The sequence below is a fragment of the Theropithecus gelada genome, chromosome 10 (genome assembly GCF_003255815.1).
Source record: "Theropithecus gelada isolate Dixy chromosome 10, Tgel_1.0, whole genome shotgun sequence".
In the NCBI taxonomy this organism is placed as follows: domain Eukaryota; kingdom Metazoa; phylum Chordata; class Mammalia; order Primates; family Cercopithecidae; genus Theropithecus; species Theropithecus gelada.
The window spans coordinates 10770583-10786685 of NC_037678.1; the positions used below are offsets into that span (position 1 = coordinate 10770583).

Genomic DNA, 16103 nt, shown 5'->3' on the forward strand with positions numbered 1-16103 from the left:
GATGTTAGAGTGTCAATTTTAGATCTTTCCTGCTTTCTCTTGTGGGCATTTAGTGCTATAAATTTCCCTCTACACACTGCTTTAAATGTGTCCCAGAGATTCTGGTATGTTGTATCTTTGTTCTCATTGGTTTCAAAGAACATCTTTATTTCTGCCTTCATTTTGTTATGTACCCAGTAGTCATTCAGGAGCAGGTTGTTCAGTTTCCATGTAGTTGAGCGGTTTTGATTGAGTTTCTTAGTCCTGAGTTCTAGTTTGATTGCACTGTGGTCTGAGAGACAGTTTGTTATAATTTCTGTTCTTGTACATTTGCTGAGGAGTGCTTTACTTCCAATTACGTGGTCAATTTTGGAATAAGTACGATGTGGTGCTGAGAAGAATGTATATTCTGTTGATTTGGGGTGGAGAGTTCTATAGATGTCTATTAGGTCTGCTTGCTGCAGAGATGAGTTCAATTCCTGGATATCCTTGTTAACTTTCTGTCTCGTTGATCTGTCTAATGTTGACAGTGGAGTGTTGAAGTCTCCCATTATTATTGTATGGGAGTCTAAGTCTCTTTGTAAGTCTCTAAGGACTTGCTTTATGAATCTGGGTGCTCCTGTATTGGGTGCATATATATTTAGGATAGTTAGCTCTTCCTGTTGAATTGATCCTTTTACCATTATGTAATGGCCTTCTTTGTCGCTTTTGATCTTTGATGGTTTAAAGTCTGTTTTATCAGAGACTAGTATTGCAACCCCTGCTTTTTTTTGTTCTCCATTTGCTTGGTAAATCTTCCTCCATCCCTTTATTTTGAGCCTATGTATGTCTCTGCATGTGAGATGGGTCTCCTGAATACAGCAGACTGATGGGTCTTGACTCTTTATCCAGTTTGCCAGTCTGTGTCTTTTAATTGGAGCATTTAGTCCATTTCCTACTCTTTTTTGGTTTCCAGTTACATGGAATATCTTTTTATACCCCTGCACTTTTGGTCTATGTGTGTCTTTACAGGTGAAGTAGGTTTCCTGTAGGCAACATATAGTTGAGTTTATCTCTTTATCCATTCAGCTACTCTGTGCCTTTTAATTGGAGAATTGAGTACACAGTTTGTTGTTGTTGTTGTTGTTGTTGTTGTTTGAGCCGAGTCTTGCTCTTTCACCCAGGCTGGAGTGCAGTGGTACGATCTTGGCTCTCTGCAGCCTCTGCCTCCCAGGTTCAAGTGATTCTCCTGCCTCGGCCTCCTGGGTAGCTGGGACTACAGGTGCATGCCATGACACCCAGCTAATCTTTTTTGCATTTTTAGTAGAGAGAAGGTTTCACTATGTTGGCCAGGCTGGTCTCGAACTCCTGAACTCAAGTGATCCACCTGCCTTGGCCTCCCAAAGTCCTGGAGTTACAAGCATGAGCCACCACACACAGTCCCCACAGTATTATTATTGTTAAGTAAGGACTTATTACTTCTATTTTGTTGCTTGCTTTCTGGTTCTTTTGTAACTTCTTTCTATCTTCCTTTGTGGTTAAGTGATTTTCTCTGGTAGTATGTATTAATCAATTGCTTTTCATTTTAAGTGAATCTATACCACTAGGCTTACCAAAAAAAAAAAAAAAAAAAAAACCGATCTTATAGATATAACAAGTTATTTTAAAGAGATGACAACTTATTTTAGATCACAAAGAAAATAATAGAAACAAAGAAAAAATGAAAGAAAAAAAAAACCTTCTACGCTTTAACTTTATCCCCTCCACATTTTGACTTTTGTTTGTGTCAGTTTACATATTTTATATTACCCATCTCTTAGCAGGTGGCAATAGCTATTATTGTCTTTGATAGATTTGTCTTTGGGGATTCATACTAGAGTTAGAAGTGGATTTCACAACACAGTTACAGCATTAGAGTATTCTGGCTTGTCCATGTACTTAATTTTGCCAGTAGGTTTTATACCTTCCAATTTCTTTTTTTCTTTTTTCTTTCATGTGACTGTCTTTTTTCTTTCAAACTAAATAACTCTCTTTAGCATTTCTTGTAAGACAGGTCTGGTGGTAGTGAATTCTCCCAGCTCGGTTCACCAATTTATTTTAAAATTTCAGTTGTTATTTTTCATTTTTAGAAGTTCTATTTGGATCTTTGTTAAATCTGCTTGGTTTTGTTTTTTTGGTTTTGGTTTTGGTTGCTTTTTGAGACAGAGTCTTGCTCTGTCGCCCAGGCTGGAGTGCAGTGGCATGATCTTGGCTCACTGCAACCTCTGCCTCCTGAGTTCAAGCAATTCTCCTGCCTCAGCTTCCTGAGTAGCTGGGATTACAGGCATGCGCCACCATGCCTGGCCAATTTTTGTATTTTTGGTAGAGACGGGGTTTCACCATGTTGACCAGGCTGGTCTCGAACTCCTGACCTCATGATCCACCTGCCTCAGCCTCCCAAAGTGTTAGGATTACAGGCATAAGCCACCACACCTGGCCTGCTTTTATAATCTCTTACACTTTGCACATCTTTCAGAAATACTTTATTTCTCTAACCACATTAAGTATATCTGTAGTTATTTTATCTTCTGTGCTTAATAATTTTAAGGTTTAAAGGCTTCACTGGCCTAATTATTCTGGCTTTTGTATTCTTGGGCATGTTTGTAGTACATGATCTGTCCTCAAAAATGTTTGTTGCATGAATGAAGATATGTGGAAGGCATGGGAATAAAAAGAGTAACAGAAACATTAGTAGATAAATTATAGTATAGTCCTATAAGTCATATTATAAAAATATAAGCAAAGAACTTTAAGAACAAGGACCATACAACTGCCTCTGTCTAGAAGAAGAGAAATGGTATTTGCCATCTTAGGTATTCAGTAAGGTGTTTCAAAAGGGGCATGTTCTCTGGTCCACTGTAATGTTTAAAGTTTTAATAGGTGTCTGTTTTGCTTATTTTGAATAACAGAACATTTATGTTTCACAAGAAATAATACTTCATCTGAATTTATGATCTAAGTGATATTTAAAGGCTTGTTTCAGTGTTGCAGACAGACGTGATTTTGACTCTGTGTCGAAGTTTAAAAGTGTATTAGTGGTCCATATATCTAATAGGGAATATGTCTGAGAGTTGTAGTTCTTCATATCACTGTCATATTTACATAGTATACCAGTTCTCTTGATCTCAATACCCGCCTTCCGAGAATTGGCAGGTTCAAGAGAATGCATCGTGCTTGCAGATCATAAATACAGGAGTATCTATGGGGAAGGGAGAGCACCTGGTTTGTTGACATTCACATCCACTTCCAGTCAGGGCCATGGCAGGAACTCCCTGTAATCCCACTTCTTCAGACTGTTTCATGATACCAATAACCATGACTAAATAGAGTTTGCTGTGTGCCAGGCACCTTTTCAAGCATCTCATATATTTAATTCATGTCAGAATTAAGCCTCTGACCCAATTTAGCTTAAATTTTTACTCTTCTATAATCACCTGTAGGGTTTTATTGTCATTTTAAGGGTTGGCCTGATGGCCACATACTCTTGTGCCCTCAGGCACCTGCTCATCTTGTTCAGCCTGGCATGCTTTATAGAGCAGGGAGACCATCCACATGCCAGAGACCAGGCTCCATTGAAACTCTCGCTAGCAGAAACACAGGAAACGTCGCAATACATAAAGATCGCCACCTTCACAAAGACATTTTCAGCTTTCATTTTTATAACTATAATCTATTGAGGGAAATTATGGTTTTTGTAATTGGCGGAACCTTAACTATGGTTTAAAATGTAATAATGAGCACCCTCTACCTGTTTTATAATCCATTCATTATAATCCATTTTAATGGCATGAAAGTCTTTAGCTGACCACTTAATTTTTTTAAAAAGCACCTTTATACAAGAAGCAAGTTACATGAAAAAAAGCACCTTTACATATGTCCAGATCTGTATTTGTCCATGAGAAATTAAGCCATTATTTCAAGTTTATATTGAAGTGGTAGTAAATGATGCTTGCCATATTTCATGCTGTGTTTTAAAACTATGTTTTCTTAATATTTGAGTATAATATACACTACAATTATATGTAATGATATATAAAATTCTCAGGACCTACAACTGTGTACACACACATACACACAATCATAGGGAGACTATAGCTATTCTAACTTCTTATGATTATTTAGGTTTTATGCATGTACTGTAAGAAAAAATATATTAAAATTTTCATGTCAAGCATGTTATTTAAGTTGCACATTCAATATTCATTTTAACTTAGTGGCTTGTCTTTTAAACCAATAAATTTAATAAGCATTTTAAATCAGTCCTCTATATTAATAATTTATAACTGTGGCCTCTTAGCAAAATGGCCTTATTATTACCTTCAGGTCCTATTTCATCTGTTGACTTAATTACTAAAATAGAAGCTCCTTCAGTTACACATTTTTAAACTACAGAAAGACATATTTTGGCATCCATCTTTTGTCCTGCTTGCCAGCTCTCTGCTTTGTAGCTGTAATTGGATACTATGTATCAGAACAAGGGCAAGATCATAGCAATAACTCTGTTGGAATATAACCCCACTACTAGATTCACAATAATGAATACAAAATAATATACACTGATTGTAACACCTGAAACAATGCAATGGGATTATTGCAAAATGAAAAAGAGGTAGCAGGGTGGAATGTTCCTATCTGCACACAAAATCTCTTAACTCAGAAGCAAATCTGAAGTTCTCTTTCAACAGATTTCATCATCATCTGCAAACTGGCAAAAGTATTCTTAGTTACTTTAACAGCTTAGCTATTCTCTTGTGTCCTTCGGCTCAAAGCATGGAGGTGTTTCGTTGTTTTTTCCTACTTCAGTCATTTTCATGATAGTCTGTATTTAAATTTGCAGCCTGATGTCTTACGTAGGGAATAAACTAAACGATACCTAAAAGATAACTGTCAAGAATAATCAAGCCAGCTTTAATGAGACTCATGTGTCAAAGCCCCATTTTACATCAGTCAGGTATATTGGCAGGTATAAAAGCGCTGTATGATAAAGAATACTGGGTATAGTCTCATAATTCAATACTGGGCTTCCTGTCTAGGAGTCAGCTGGATAGATCCTCGAGAACAAAGCTCTTTGACATTCAGGTTCAAATGGAAAGAAAATGAGAAGACAGATAAAGCAAGCCAACCACATTAATTCACCTGTACTCTTCTGTCTTTTCAGTGAAATTCAGAGAAATTCTCTCCCAGCAAATGTTGGAAAGTCCTCATGAAACAATTGGTTTAGTGTTTACAGAGTATACATTTACATGTTTATGTTCAAACATACAAAGACAGTATTCAGCTGGGTGTGGTGGCTCATGCCGGTAATCCCAGCACTTTTGAAGGCTGAGGCGGGTAGATCACTTGAGCCCAGGAGTTCAAGACTACCTGGGCAACATATCAAGACCTCATCTCTACAACTAATTAAAAAAAAAATTAAACAGATGTGGTGGCATGTGCCTGTGGTCCTCAGCCACTTGGGAGGCTGAGGTGGGAACCTGGCCAGGCTGCAGTAAGCCATGATCGCACCACTGCACTCCAGCCTGGGTAACAGAATGAGACCCTGCCCCCAACCCCTTAAAAAGAAAAAAAAAAAAAGACAGTATTCATTGCAGTTCTCCATCAAATCTCCTCAAGTTCTTGTGGACTTCAGAAAAGTTTCCACAAATGCTGCATTATATATATTCAAGAAAGCATCTACTCAAAGCTGTCTTTCTGGGAGAAGGCAAGCAGCACAGATACACAGGCCATCTGTGTGCTGACTCAACTCCATTCCCATTCCCATGGTCCTGCACCTCCAGGAGCAGCACCAGGGACAAATGGAGTGAGCCCAAGGGGAAATCGAGTCGCTTTACGTTTATGAACACGTACACATCAAGCTGTTAGAATTGTTAGTAAAGAAAAAACCTGGTGCAGCTGGTTCTCCCATACTTCTCTATTCCTTCTTTTATTCCCCTAGTAAATAACATTGATTTGGGATTTGGGAATCTGGGATTCTAGTTCTAGTTCTGCTCTTTAATCATGGTGTGATTCTGAGCAAGTCACTTGATCTCTAGGATCAAAGGGACTAAGTAAAGACCTCTCCTTTCTCTATAGTTGAGTCTCTTTTAATGACCAAATCATCCAGCTTATGATTCATTGAACACACACTTATCAAGTGACTACAGGTATACTCTGCTAGTTGCCTGTGGGTTGAACAAGTTGAATAGGATCTGTGACCTGAGGGGTTTGCAGTACCCTATAGGTGACGGCTCTATAAACATATAAGAAGTTATAAATAATAACTTTGTTTACCCCTGTATTTCCAGAGCTTATAATAGTGTCTAAGACATCCTTGTACTTAATAAACATTTGACAAATGAATGAATATTTGAAATAATGAAATCAATGGAAAATGTGAGTATTCACATTGTACTATGTAATAGCAGAGAAAATAGATTCATTTTAACATGAAGGATAGAAGATTTCACTAAGGAGGTAGTGTTTGCATGAGGCCTTGAAGAATGAAACCATTTTTGATGGAAAAGAAGGGTGAGGAAGAGGATATTCTAGGCTGAGGGAACAGCATGAGCAAAAACACAGAGGCATGGAAACACATGTTTTTTTAAGGGACATGAATCTGGAAGCTGAAAATCAGTTTGATATAAAGAGACAAGGAACATTTCAGGCAAAAAGATCAGCACAGGTGAAGGCTTAGTGCTGAGGGGGAGCATAGAATTTGAAGACTGAAAGAAGTATAGCTGGATCCTACAGCTTTAGAATAGTAGCACAAGATGAGGCAAGAGAGGTAAATAGGGACTAATCTATGCAGAGCCTTGTAACCCATGTTAAATAATTTGAAGAAGTGTTGGGGAGAAATAACATCTGATTTTCGTTTTAGAAAGGTCACTCTGACTGGGCTGTGTAGAGTGGCCTGAGGGGCAAGCTGGAGAGACCTCTTAGAGGCTGTGGTAACAACCATAGTTCCAAAATAACCTGAGTGACTGGGAAGCTGCTGGTCATATTAACAGAGGTGAAGCAAACACCCAAGGATGAGGAGGCTGGAGGATGATACGACTTCCCTGAACAGATAAATAGGTAGATATTTAGGGCTAAAAATCAGCAGAGGTCAGGGTTCAGGATTAAAATGTGTGAATTACTTGTCCACAGGTGACCGTCTAGATCTAGTGTAAGTATAATAATAAATGACATCACCCTGGGAGATTGTAGAGGCAGAAGAGGAAAGTCAAGGACAGACAGTGTTTACATTTCACAGGAAACAGGGCCAGGAAGAATGTTGAGAAGATTGCTTAGACAGATAGGAGGAGAGCCAGCAAAGTTCGTTGGAGGCATATGAAGAGGAATGAGTTTCAAAGAAATTGTCTTAAGATTTCAATTTCATTCTTTCTCATCAATCCTGTCTGTCAAAACGTCTGCCAGCCCTGGTTCCGTCTATGTCTCCAGATTGAGCTCCTCTGCTCTCTGTGTGCACTGTGCGCTCGTAATGCTGAATGCTTTGTACCTGCCCGGCCACTACCACACAGCACATTGTGTACAGCCTTCATTTCTTTGCTGAAATTATTCCCTTTACTTGGACATCTTTGTGTCCTTCTTCTCTTGCTTGACTTTTTCCTCATGCTTTCAGCTTGGTTCAGACATCACTTGTTTGAATCTCTCACATATCTTTATACCTCTAAACCTAACACAATGCCTGAATTTGTAGTTGCTTAGTATTTATTTTGGTATTAAATTAACCTTACAAATCTGAATTATTTCACTGGTCTCCTAGTTTTCTTATTTCTATTATCTCCCAACCCCAGAGAATTTCAATTAAAGATACAGCAATAATTTTCCTAAAGCATTATATATGTCAGAATCTGGTCAGGAGACCAAAAAATACACCAGCTATGAGGTTAGCAGCTTTACTGAGGTATGATTACCATTCAATAAACTGTACATGCTTAAAATGTATAAATTTCTTCTTTGACCCATGAGTATTTGAAGTATGTTTTCTAAATTTCCAAATATTTAGGAGTTTCTGCTAAGTACATTGTTATTTCTACATTCAATTCCATTGTGTCCAGAGAACCTAATAGAAGGCTTTGGGCTTTTAAAGCTTATTGAGACTTAGTCCAGCACATGGACCATCTCAGTGAATAGACCATGGGTACTTGCACACTTGCAAAGAAAATGTGTTTTCTGCCATAGGAGCTTTATAAATGTCTATTAGGTCGAGGTAGTTGATGTTAAGTCTTCTAGATCCCGCTGATACTTTGTCTACTTGTTTTATCCATCACTGAGTGAAGGGTGTTAAACTCTCTAAATATGACTTAGTTGGATTTAGCTAGTTCTTTCTTTAATTCTCGAGGTGTTTTGTTGTTGTTGTTGTTGTTTTGTTTTGTTTTTGAGGCGAGGTCTTACTATGTTGCCCAAGCTATTCTCAAATTCCTGGGCTCAAGCGATCCACCTGCTTTGGCCTCCCAAAATGCTGGGATTACAGGCATGAGCCACTGCGCCTAGCTAGTTCTTTAATTCCGTCAGATTTTGCTTCATGTATTTTAAAGCACTGTTCTAAGGCATATATACATTTATGTTTGTATCTGCCAGATGATTGGCCCTTTTGTCATTATGAAATATGCCTTTTTATCTCTACGAATACCCCTGGTCTTAAAGTGTATTTTATCTAATATTAATAGAGCCACTCAGCTTTCTTAAACTTATCATTCCATGGTATATCTTTATAAAGCATTTACTTTCAACCCATTTGCAATGTTGTTTTTATAGGGTGTCTCTTGTATACAGTATATAATTAGATCTTTTTTATCCAGTCTGAAAATTTGTGCCTGTTAATTGCATTTACTGTGGTTATTGAAATGGTTGGCTTTACAACTACTATTTTTCTATTCCTTTCTCCTTGTTTCATTGGTGTTTCGTGCCTCTGTTCCTACCTACCTTCCTTCTTTTGAGCTAAGTCAATAATTTTTAGAATTCCACTTTACCTATCAGCCTTGGTAGTTATACCAAGGGATTAAATTATATACCTTTAGGTATTCACAGTCTATTTAGAGTTAATATTGTGTCACCATTGCATATAAAATATAAGAATATTGCAACCATATAGGTCTATTTACCATCTCATCATTTATGCTATAGTCCAGGGGTCCCCAGCCCCGGCCCATGGACTGGTAGCAGTCTGTAACCTGTTAGGAACTGGGCCGCACAGCAGAAGGTGAGAAGCAAGTGAGCTAGCATTGCCGCCTGAGCTCTGCCTCCTGTCAGATCAGCAGCGGCATTAGATTCTCATAGGAGCACCCTATTGTGAACTGTAAAGCGAGGGCTCTAGGTTGCACACTCCTCATGAGAATCTAATGCCACATGATCTGAGGTGAAACAGTTTCATCCCCAAACCATCCCCCCCACACCCTGTTCTGTGGAAAAATTGTCTTCCACAAAAGCAGTCCCTGGTGCCAAAAAGCTTGGGGACTGCTGCTATAGTCATTTAAATTATATTTACATTCGTTATAACACTCCACACAAATTGTTACTTTTTTTTAAAGAGTTACATATATTTTATTTAAAAAAATAAGAGTAAAAACAGTCTTTTACATTCACCTATATATTTTCCATTTTTAGAACTCTTTATTTCTTCCCAAAGATCCAACTTTCCATTTGGTATACTTTATCTTCAACCCGAAGTAATTCCATTAGCAATTCTTGTTATAAAGTTTTTTTTACTGGCAATTCATTCTCTTAGTTTTTATCTTACAATGTTTTGATTTTTGCCTTCAATTTTAAAGAATATTGTTGCTGGATATAGAATTCTGCATTGACAGTTTTTTTTTTTTTTAAGCATTAAAAAAATGATGTCATTCTGCTATCTTCTAGCCTCTGTTATTTCTGATGAGAAGTCAGTCATCATTGATCTCATTCTTCCCTTATATAGAATGGGTCATCTTTCTTTGGGTATTTTCAAGATTTTCATTTTTATGTTTGATTATCAGCAGTTTGACTATAATGATAGCAGGTATGGTTTTCTCTGTAGTTTTGTTTTGTTTTGTTTTTACCAGATTTCTCCCCTTTCCAGTGCTATGGTAGCTCCAAATCTTGTTTTCTGGTTCTTACAATCCAGTTAAGACTATGGTTTTAGCCCACTTTTAGCCAATCACTGTAGAGCTGGCTGGATTCAGGGTAGCAAGTTGGAAAAACAGCAAACTTCCCCAGTGTTCTCTGTCTTCTAACTCTTCTCCCTCTCTAGTTTCTGCCTACTTTTGGTCCCCCTCCTATGCCTTCAGGTTATTGGTTTCTGTATATTTTTTAATTTTCTGGCTGTTATCTACAGGAGAATTGGTCCACTTGGAACTACTCTGCCATTATCACAAAAATATGATACAATAGAGAGAATTTAATACAAAAATATTAAGTATTAAAAACAGAAAGGGCAAAAAAAGAGTATAGGTTAAGCACATCTAATCGGAAAATCCAAAATCCAAAATTTTTTTTAGCACTACATAATGCTCAAACGTCATGCTCAAAGAAATGCTAGTTGGAGCATTTCAGATTTTGAATTTTCAGATTAGGTATGGTCAGCTGGTAGTATAATGCAGATATTCCAAAGTCTGAAAAAGTCCAAAATCTAAAACACTTCTGGTCCCAAGCAATTCCAATAAGGGACACTCAGCCTGTACCAGGATATCATGAAGGTAGCAACTGCAGGGATAAGTTACCCGCCCTAACGCTGGAGGAGTTATTCAAATTTAGAAGCTTGGAGAAGGGGCTCTATGGGGTGGTAACCCAGGCCTTTTAGGAGGGGGTGCTGGTTGGCGGGTGCTAATATTAAGAGAGTATGATAAGGCTGCTTCTACAAGTGTTGGAAAAGTGCAAACTGGCAAGAACGCATTCTTTCCATCTTCCCCACTGATGGAGTGGAGAAGCGTTGCAAGGGTGTTGTAGTCAGGAGCGGGGGACAAACAGGAAGGAGCAAGTCCTCTCTTCATACTCTAACCTTCCCATCTATCTCTAGCACCTCTTGTTGACAGCACCTAACAAAAAGCTAACTGGCAAAGTATGAACGTGGTATGTGGTGTCCCAGCTCCAGTATCACAAAGCAAGAGTATAGAAGGGTGTGCGTATGAAGCTGACACAGCAGCTCAGTAGCTGCACAGCCCATCCATTGCCTACTCAGCATCATACGCATTCTACACATTTAAATTTCCAAGCAACAAAAACAACCCTCTTTTTCTACCTAACAAGATACAACTATCTTTGAATGAAGATGCTTTCCCCAAAACAAAGCTACAAAGTTCTCAGACCTCTAGGATACCCAGTCCCCAGTTTCTAAAACTTTCTGGAGTTATGTTGTGAGAACTGATTTCCATCAGATTGGCTTTCCCCTCTACAGGCATTTAGGTTTTGCTGCTTCTAATCCTCCACAAACTTCTCCTTTTCACAAAATTTGTTGACATTTCTTATCTTTTGTTGTCCTCTCTTCTCTTCTGTTCTATTTCCCCTCTGGTTGATGCCTTTTTATTCCACTTCTGTCATTTCAGTGGGTTTTGAGAAAGTAGGGGAGAGTGATTATATCTTGTAGCTGGTACTATTGATGCCCCACCCCATACTCTCTTGACCTTCCTCTGAGTACTGCTGCAGCCTTGGTGACCAGTTCCCATTTACGCTGAAAGTACCTGCATCTCTCTTCTTCTCTACCCAGGAGCTTTCTCCAGAGCCCTTAGACTTGTTCATCCTAAGTGCAGGGCAGCTGGAAGTTGCAGGGATTTAATGCCCAGAGTCAACCCTCAACCAGTGATAGTAAGAATTATTGAAAAAATATTCCACCTTCTCATCCCTGGGAGAACAGTTCTGAGGCAACCCAACAGGAGTGGCCCTCATTTTCCCACAACAGTAACTTTCTTGTTAATATACTCTTTATTGACTTTTGTCCCTTCTTTGTTTTAACTTTCCCGGTCCCTCATTTGTGCTTCTTCAAATCACTGGCCAAATTACTTGCATCCAAGTCTGCCTTTTGGGGTATCCAAACTAAAACATGTTCATATTGCTGTTGAGCAAGTATATTCCTGTTCATTCATTTATTGGAAAGCTACAATTTTTTAGACACTGTGAAATTGAACTGGTAACTTATATTATTGGTTATTTTTATGTGTTTATCATACATATACCTGTGTGTATATGTGTACATTTACACAAGTTTGTATGTGTATCTGTCTCTATCTATATATATATAATCCATACTTTGTTCATTGACAATAGGAATTCATTGTTCATTGACGTTCGTTCATTGACAATAGGAATTGTGACTTCCACTTATGCATACGTCCTGCGTCTAATACAGTCCAGTGTAAATAGTGGGTACTAACAATTATTTCTTGGTGGACCATTCCTATTTTTAGGCTTCAAATACAGTATACATTGTTATACACAAAATCAACATATAAAGTTGATATTAAATAATTTATAAATTAAGACATAGCTAAATTTAACAAACATTTGACACCTCCTATATGCAAAAGCATGATGCAGGTTATAAAGTCAAAATACAGGAACTTAATATGATACATGATAGGCACTAAATAGCATATAATTAAGTGAAAAATGAGTTTATAGAAATATGACCTCAGAGAAGGGAAGGATTAAGATAGAGTGGTAGGCATGATTGGAAATAGCTTCTAGAAGTAGTATTTAAGGAATAGTAGGGTTTAAAAGGATTTAAATAGGCAGAGAAGAGAAGGGTATTCCAGTGTTGGAGTGCAGGGTGGGGAATCAGTGGTAATGGTCAAGAGCCCTGTGTTAACATGGAGAATGAAGCTAAATGGACCTAAATGCTCATGGCATATGGAGTGACAGGGAGAATGGCCTGACTGAGGGTTTGTTTCCTGTTGAGTAGCAATAGAAAGCAAGCAATGGAGGGCCTTTGAAACCCAAGGAATTTGTACTTTCTCACTGACACAAGAGGCAGTTTTTGAAGGATTTTCAAATATAAACTATAAAGTAGTAATTGAATTGGAGAGGAATAATTTGACGCATTGCATAGACAGCAGAGGTGGACAACGGCTGATGGAAGAGAAACCTGGTACAACTTGCTTTCTAGAATCTTCAAGACTCTTTAGCTTTCTGTGTAAGTAAACATTTTTCTCTTTGAAATAATGTACTATGCATTTCAAATCATTATTTTTCATTTGGCTTCTTCTAGGTCAGAGTATTTGATTCATTTAAAAAGTTAGCAACTTTAGCAAAAGACCAAGCAACCAAAAGATTGCAGCCTGTTCTTCCTCAGCTATTGGGAAAGGGGGTGGATAGAAATGGAATGACTTCTGTCTGGTTTGCTTCATTGAATTTTAAGGATTTGTTCATTTGTTTCATTTTAAACTTTTTTCTAAACCTTAAAATGGCAGCCATACAGACAACTTTATGCATCCCAATTTTGAGATTTAGATTAAGTGCTGTGAATATTTTCATCAGAAAGATCTAGTCATTCTGAAATGTCCTAGTTTAATATTGCTAAATTTTAAGATGTTCTTGTTACATATAGAGCAAAACATTTTTGTCCTGTTTTTCTCAGATGTAAAATGAAAGTCAGTGGAAAAATATTTAACTAAAATTCACTTTTAATGAATGCTTTGATATAAATGTGGTGGTATGCAAAGTCACTTTGAAATACCATAAATCTAGTGATCTAGTATTCTACTAGGAATATATTAGTTTGGGTTTGTTGGGGTTTTTTTTTCATAGAAATGGGGTCTCACAATGTTGCCCAGGCTGATCTCGAACTCCTGGGCTCAAGTGATTTTCCCACCTCAGCCTCCCAGTAGCTGGGACTACAGGCACTGCGCTTGGCTTTTATTAGTATTTTTAACAGACTTTCAATCATCTAAATATATTTCAGTCATATGCAAATTAGGAATATTTTAGGAGAGGTTCTTTTCATCTACCTATTTCCTTTCATCATTATTAAGCAGTTAAACTATATTCAGTTTAGAAAAATGAAGGCGTTACTTTTCTTTCATCTTTGTGCTTCAGTTTCCCTTGTACCCAGTGAGCATTCATTGAACCTGTCCTCTGGGAATGGCACTGTTAGGTGCTGGGACACGAAGATGACTCCTTGTAAGGTCTCCTCAAGGAGACTTTTGTCAGGTAGGGGACAAGACTTGTAATAAATGAGGTATGAACTGTTATAATTACTCACAGAGCTTCAAACAGGACATGTGAAGATAGGCAATAATAGGATAGGGTGAGGAAAGAAGAGGGTCAGGGCAAGCTTTAAAGAGAAAGTGATACTTGAATTGAATTTTAAAAGATGAGAGGATGGAGGAAAAATGGAATTTCTGGTGAAGATAGCAAAATAAATTTCTTGAACTGTCTAATTCTGTGGTACATACCAGCAGCTTTTTTGCTAAGGCTAACCTCCAACTGCAGATGAAAATGAAAAGGAAGGTTTTTAGAGACAAAGGAAAGTTTCTTTTCTTTAATAACGCAGAGCCCAAAAGTGATGAGGATAGCATATAAATGTGCATTCTGAAGTATTTTATGACATACATCGTGATGTATAATCACTCGATAGTGAATCACACAATTTCTCTGTCCCTTTTGGGAGCTTCAGAAGATAACCTCTTCCTTTGGCCCTCTTCTATCTCATTACGCTTCTCATTTCATGAACACAACTTCATAAAAATAATGGTCTTTCTTTTCATATCCCCGTTCAGATGGAGCTGTTGCAGAGCAAGCCCTGGCGCTGAGAGTGTTCCTAGCAATTTGCATCTAGAAACTTGGACCAGGTCTATGACGCATTGATTCAATAGACATTCCTAGATCAGGCCCACCTGAAGTTTCAGTTTCTTAGAATTCCTTCGTTGTCTCCTATATGTAATAAATATTGTCTGTTATATTCTAGGGACTATTCTAGGTACTTCGGTGATATTAACCACTAGAATGGACAAAGATCTCCAACCCAGTGGAAGTTACATTTTACTAATTGTCAGAACATCTCTGAAAGATTGTTTCCTTTCTTCCATATAGACAAAGCATTTATTAAACTTAAGCTTCTACCTAAAGCATTGAGTTTCTTTAATGTGCCTTGTATATAGAAACTGTGTGGAAGAATACATTCTTCATTTTGGGGGAGAAAGCTTTTTTTTTTTTTTTGGTAGCTGAGGGTTCTGTAAGGATAGACCAGTATGATGTGGCATATTTTCCCTAGTTTATCTTGTAAAAAAGATGAAAGTTGGAAAGTACTAAAAATATGGTGGTTTCAGCGACAGATAAGTGGGTGAAGGGAGAAATATTTAAAGACAAGTTATTTGAAGCTTTCCTTGCTTTGTGCTTCACTGAGGAGAGAGGGAGAAGGCAGCTACCAAAATGACTAAGGCGTCAATTATAGCTTGGGTGTACTTTAAATAGGCAGAATATAGAAGCATAGTAAGAAAGCAGAAGGGCTAAATAGGAAAGAATTCTGTTATGACATTAAGAAATCCTATTTATTAAAATTGCAACAGATTTGAAATAGAGTATTTTCAGTTTTATTTTTTGATTATAGTTCTTATTTGTTATTTTATAGATGCTGTGCCTACTGTCTCAGAAAATAGTCCATCTGGGCAGACAGATGTGAGTTTGGACAAGAGATCAGATGGTACCCTTACAAATACTGTAACAGAAAACCTCTTGGAAACACCTTTAGAAAAGCAATCAGCTGCAGAAGATCTTAAAACATTGACAATTTTACCAGCATGTTGGTCGTCAAGTAAAGAGGAGTTTATCAGCCCCAACTTAAGGATATCAAAGTCAGATTCTACTTTCCATAACCAGGCCTCTGTAGAAACACTCTATCTCTCTCCCTCATTCAAAATATTTGACCCAGCAAAGGAGACTGTAATCAACAAGGCCTACCAGAAACCACCACAATCCAGCATTCAGATGGATGATAAAATCCTCAAGACAACCACATGGGGTGAGTCTACCAAAAACAAAAACAAAACAAAAAACCTCTTTTGAAGCATTATTTTACTTTTCTCTGCTTTCTGTCTCCTTTTTTGGTTCCCTCCTTTCAGTCTTCATCAGTGATACTAAAATGTACATACCATACACATACTTTTTAGTTGGGAAAGTACCCCTTTTATTAAAGGGCCAATAGATAATTCATCACT

The 16103-nt window shown here is 37.7% G+C and overlaps 1 protein-coding gene across 1 annotated transcript in view; it reads left to right on the forward strand.

The window, feature by feature from the left end:
- ENTHD1 (ENTH domain containing 1) overlaps positions 1–16103 on the forward strand; it is a 147901-nt gene that overhangs the window by 105321 nt on the left and 26477 nt on the right. Inside the window, exon 6 of the mRNA XM_025399761.1 lies at positions 15518–15907. Within this exon, the coding sequence (XP_025255546.1) occupies positions 15518–15907 (390 nt within the window). The remainder of the gene's footprint in view (positions 1–15517; positions 15908–16103) is intronic.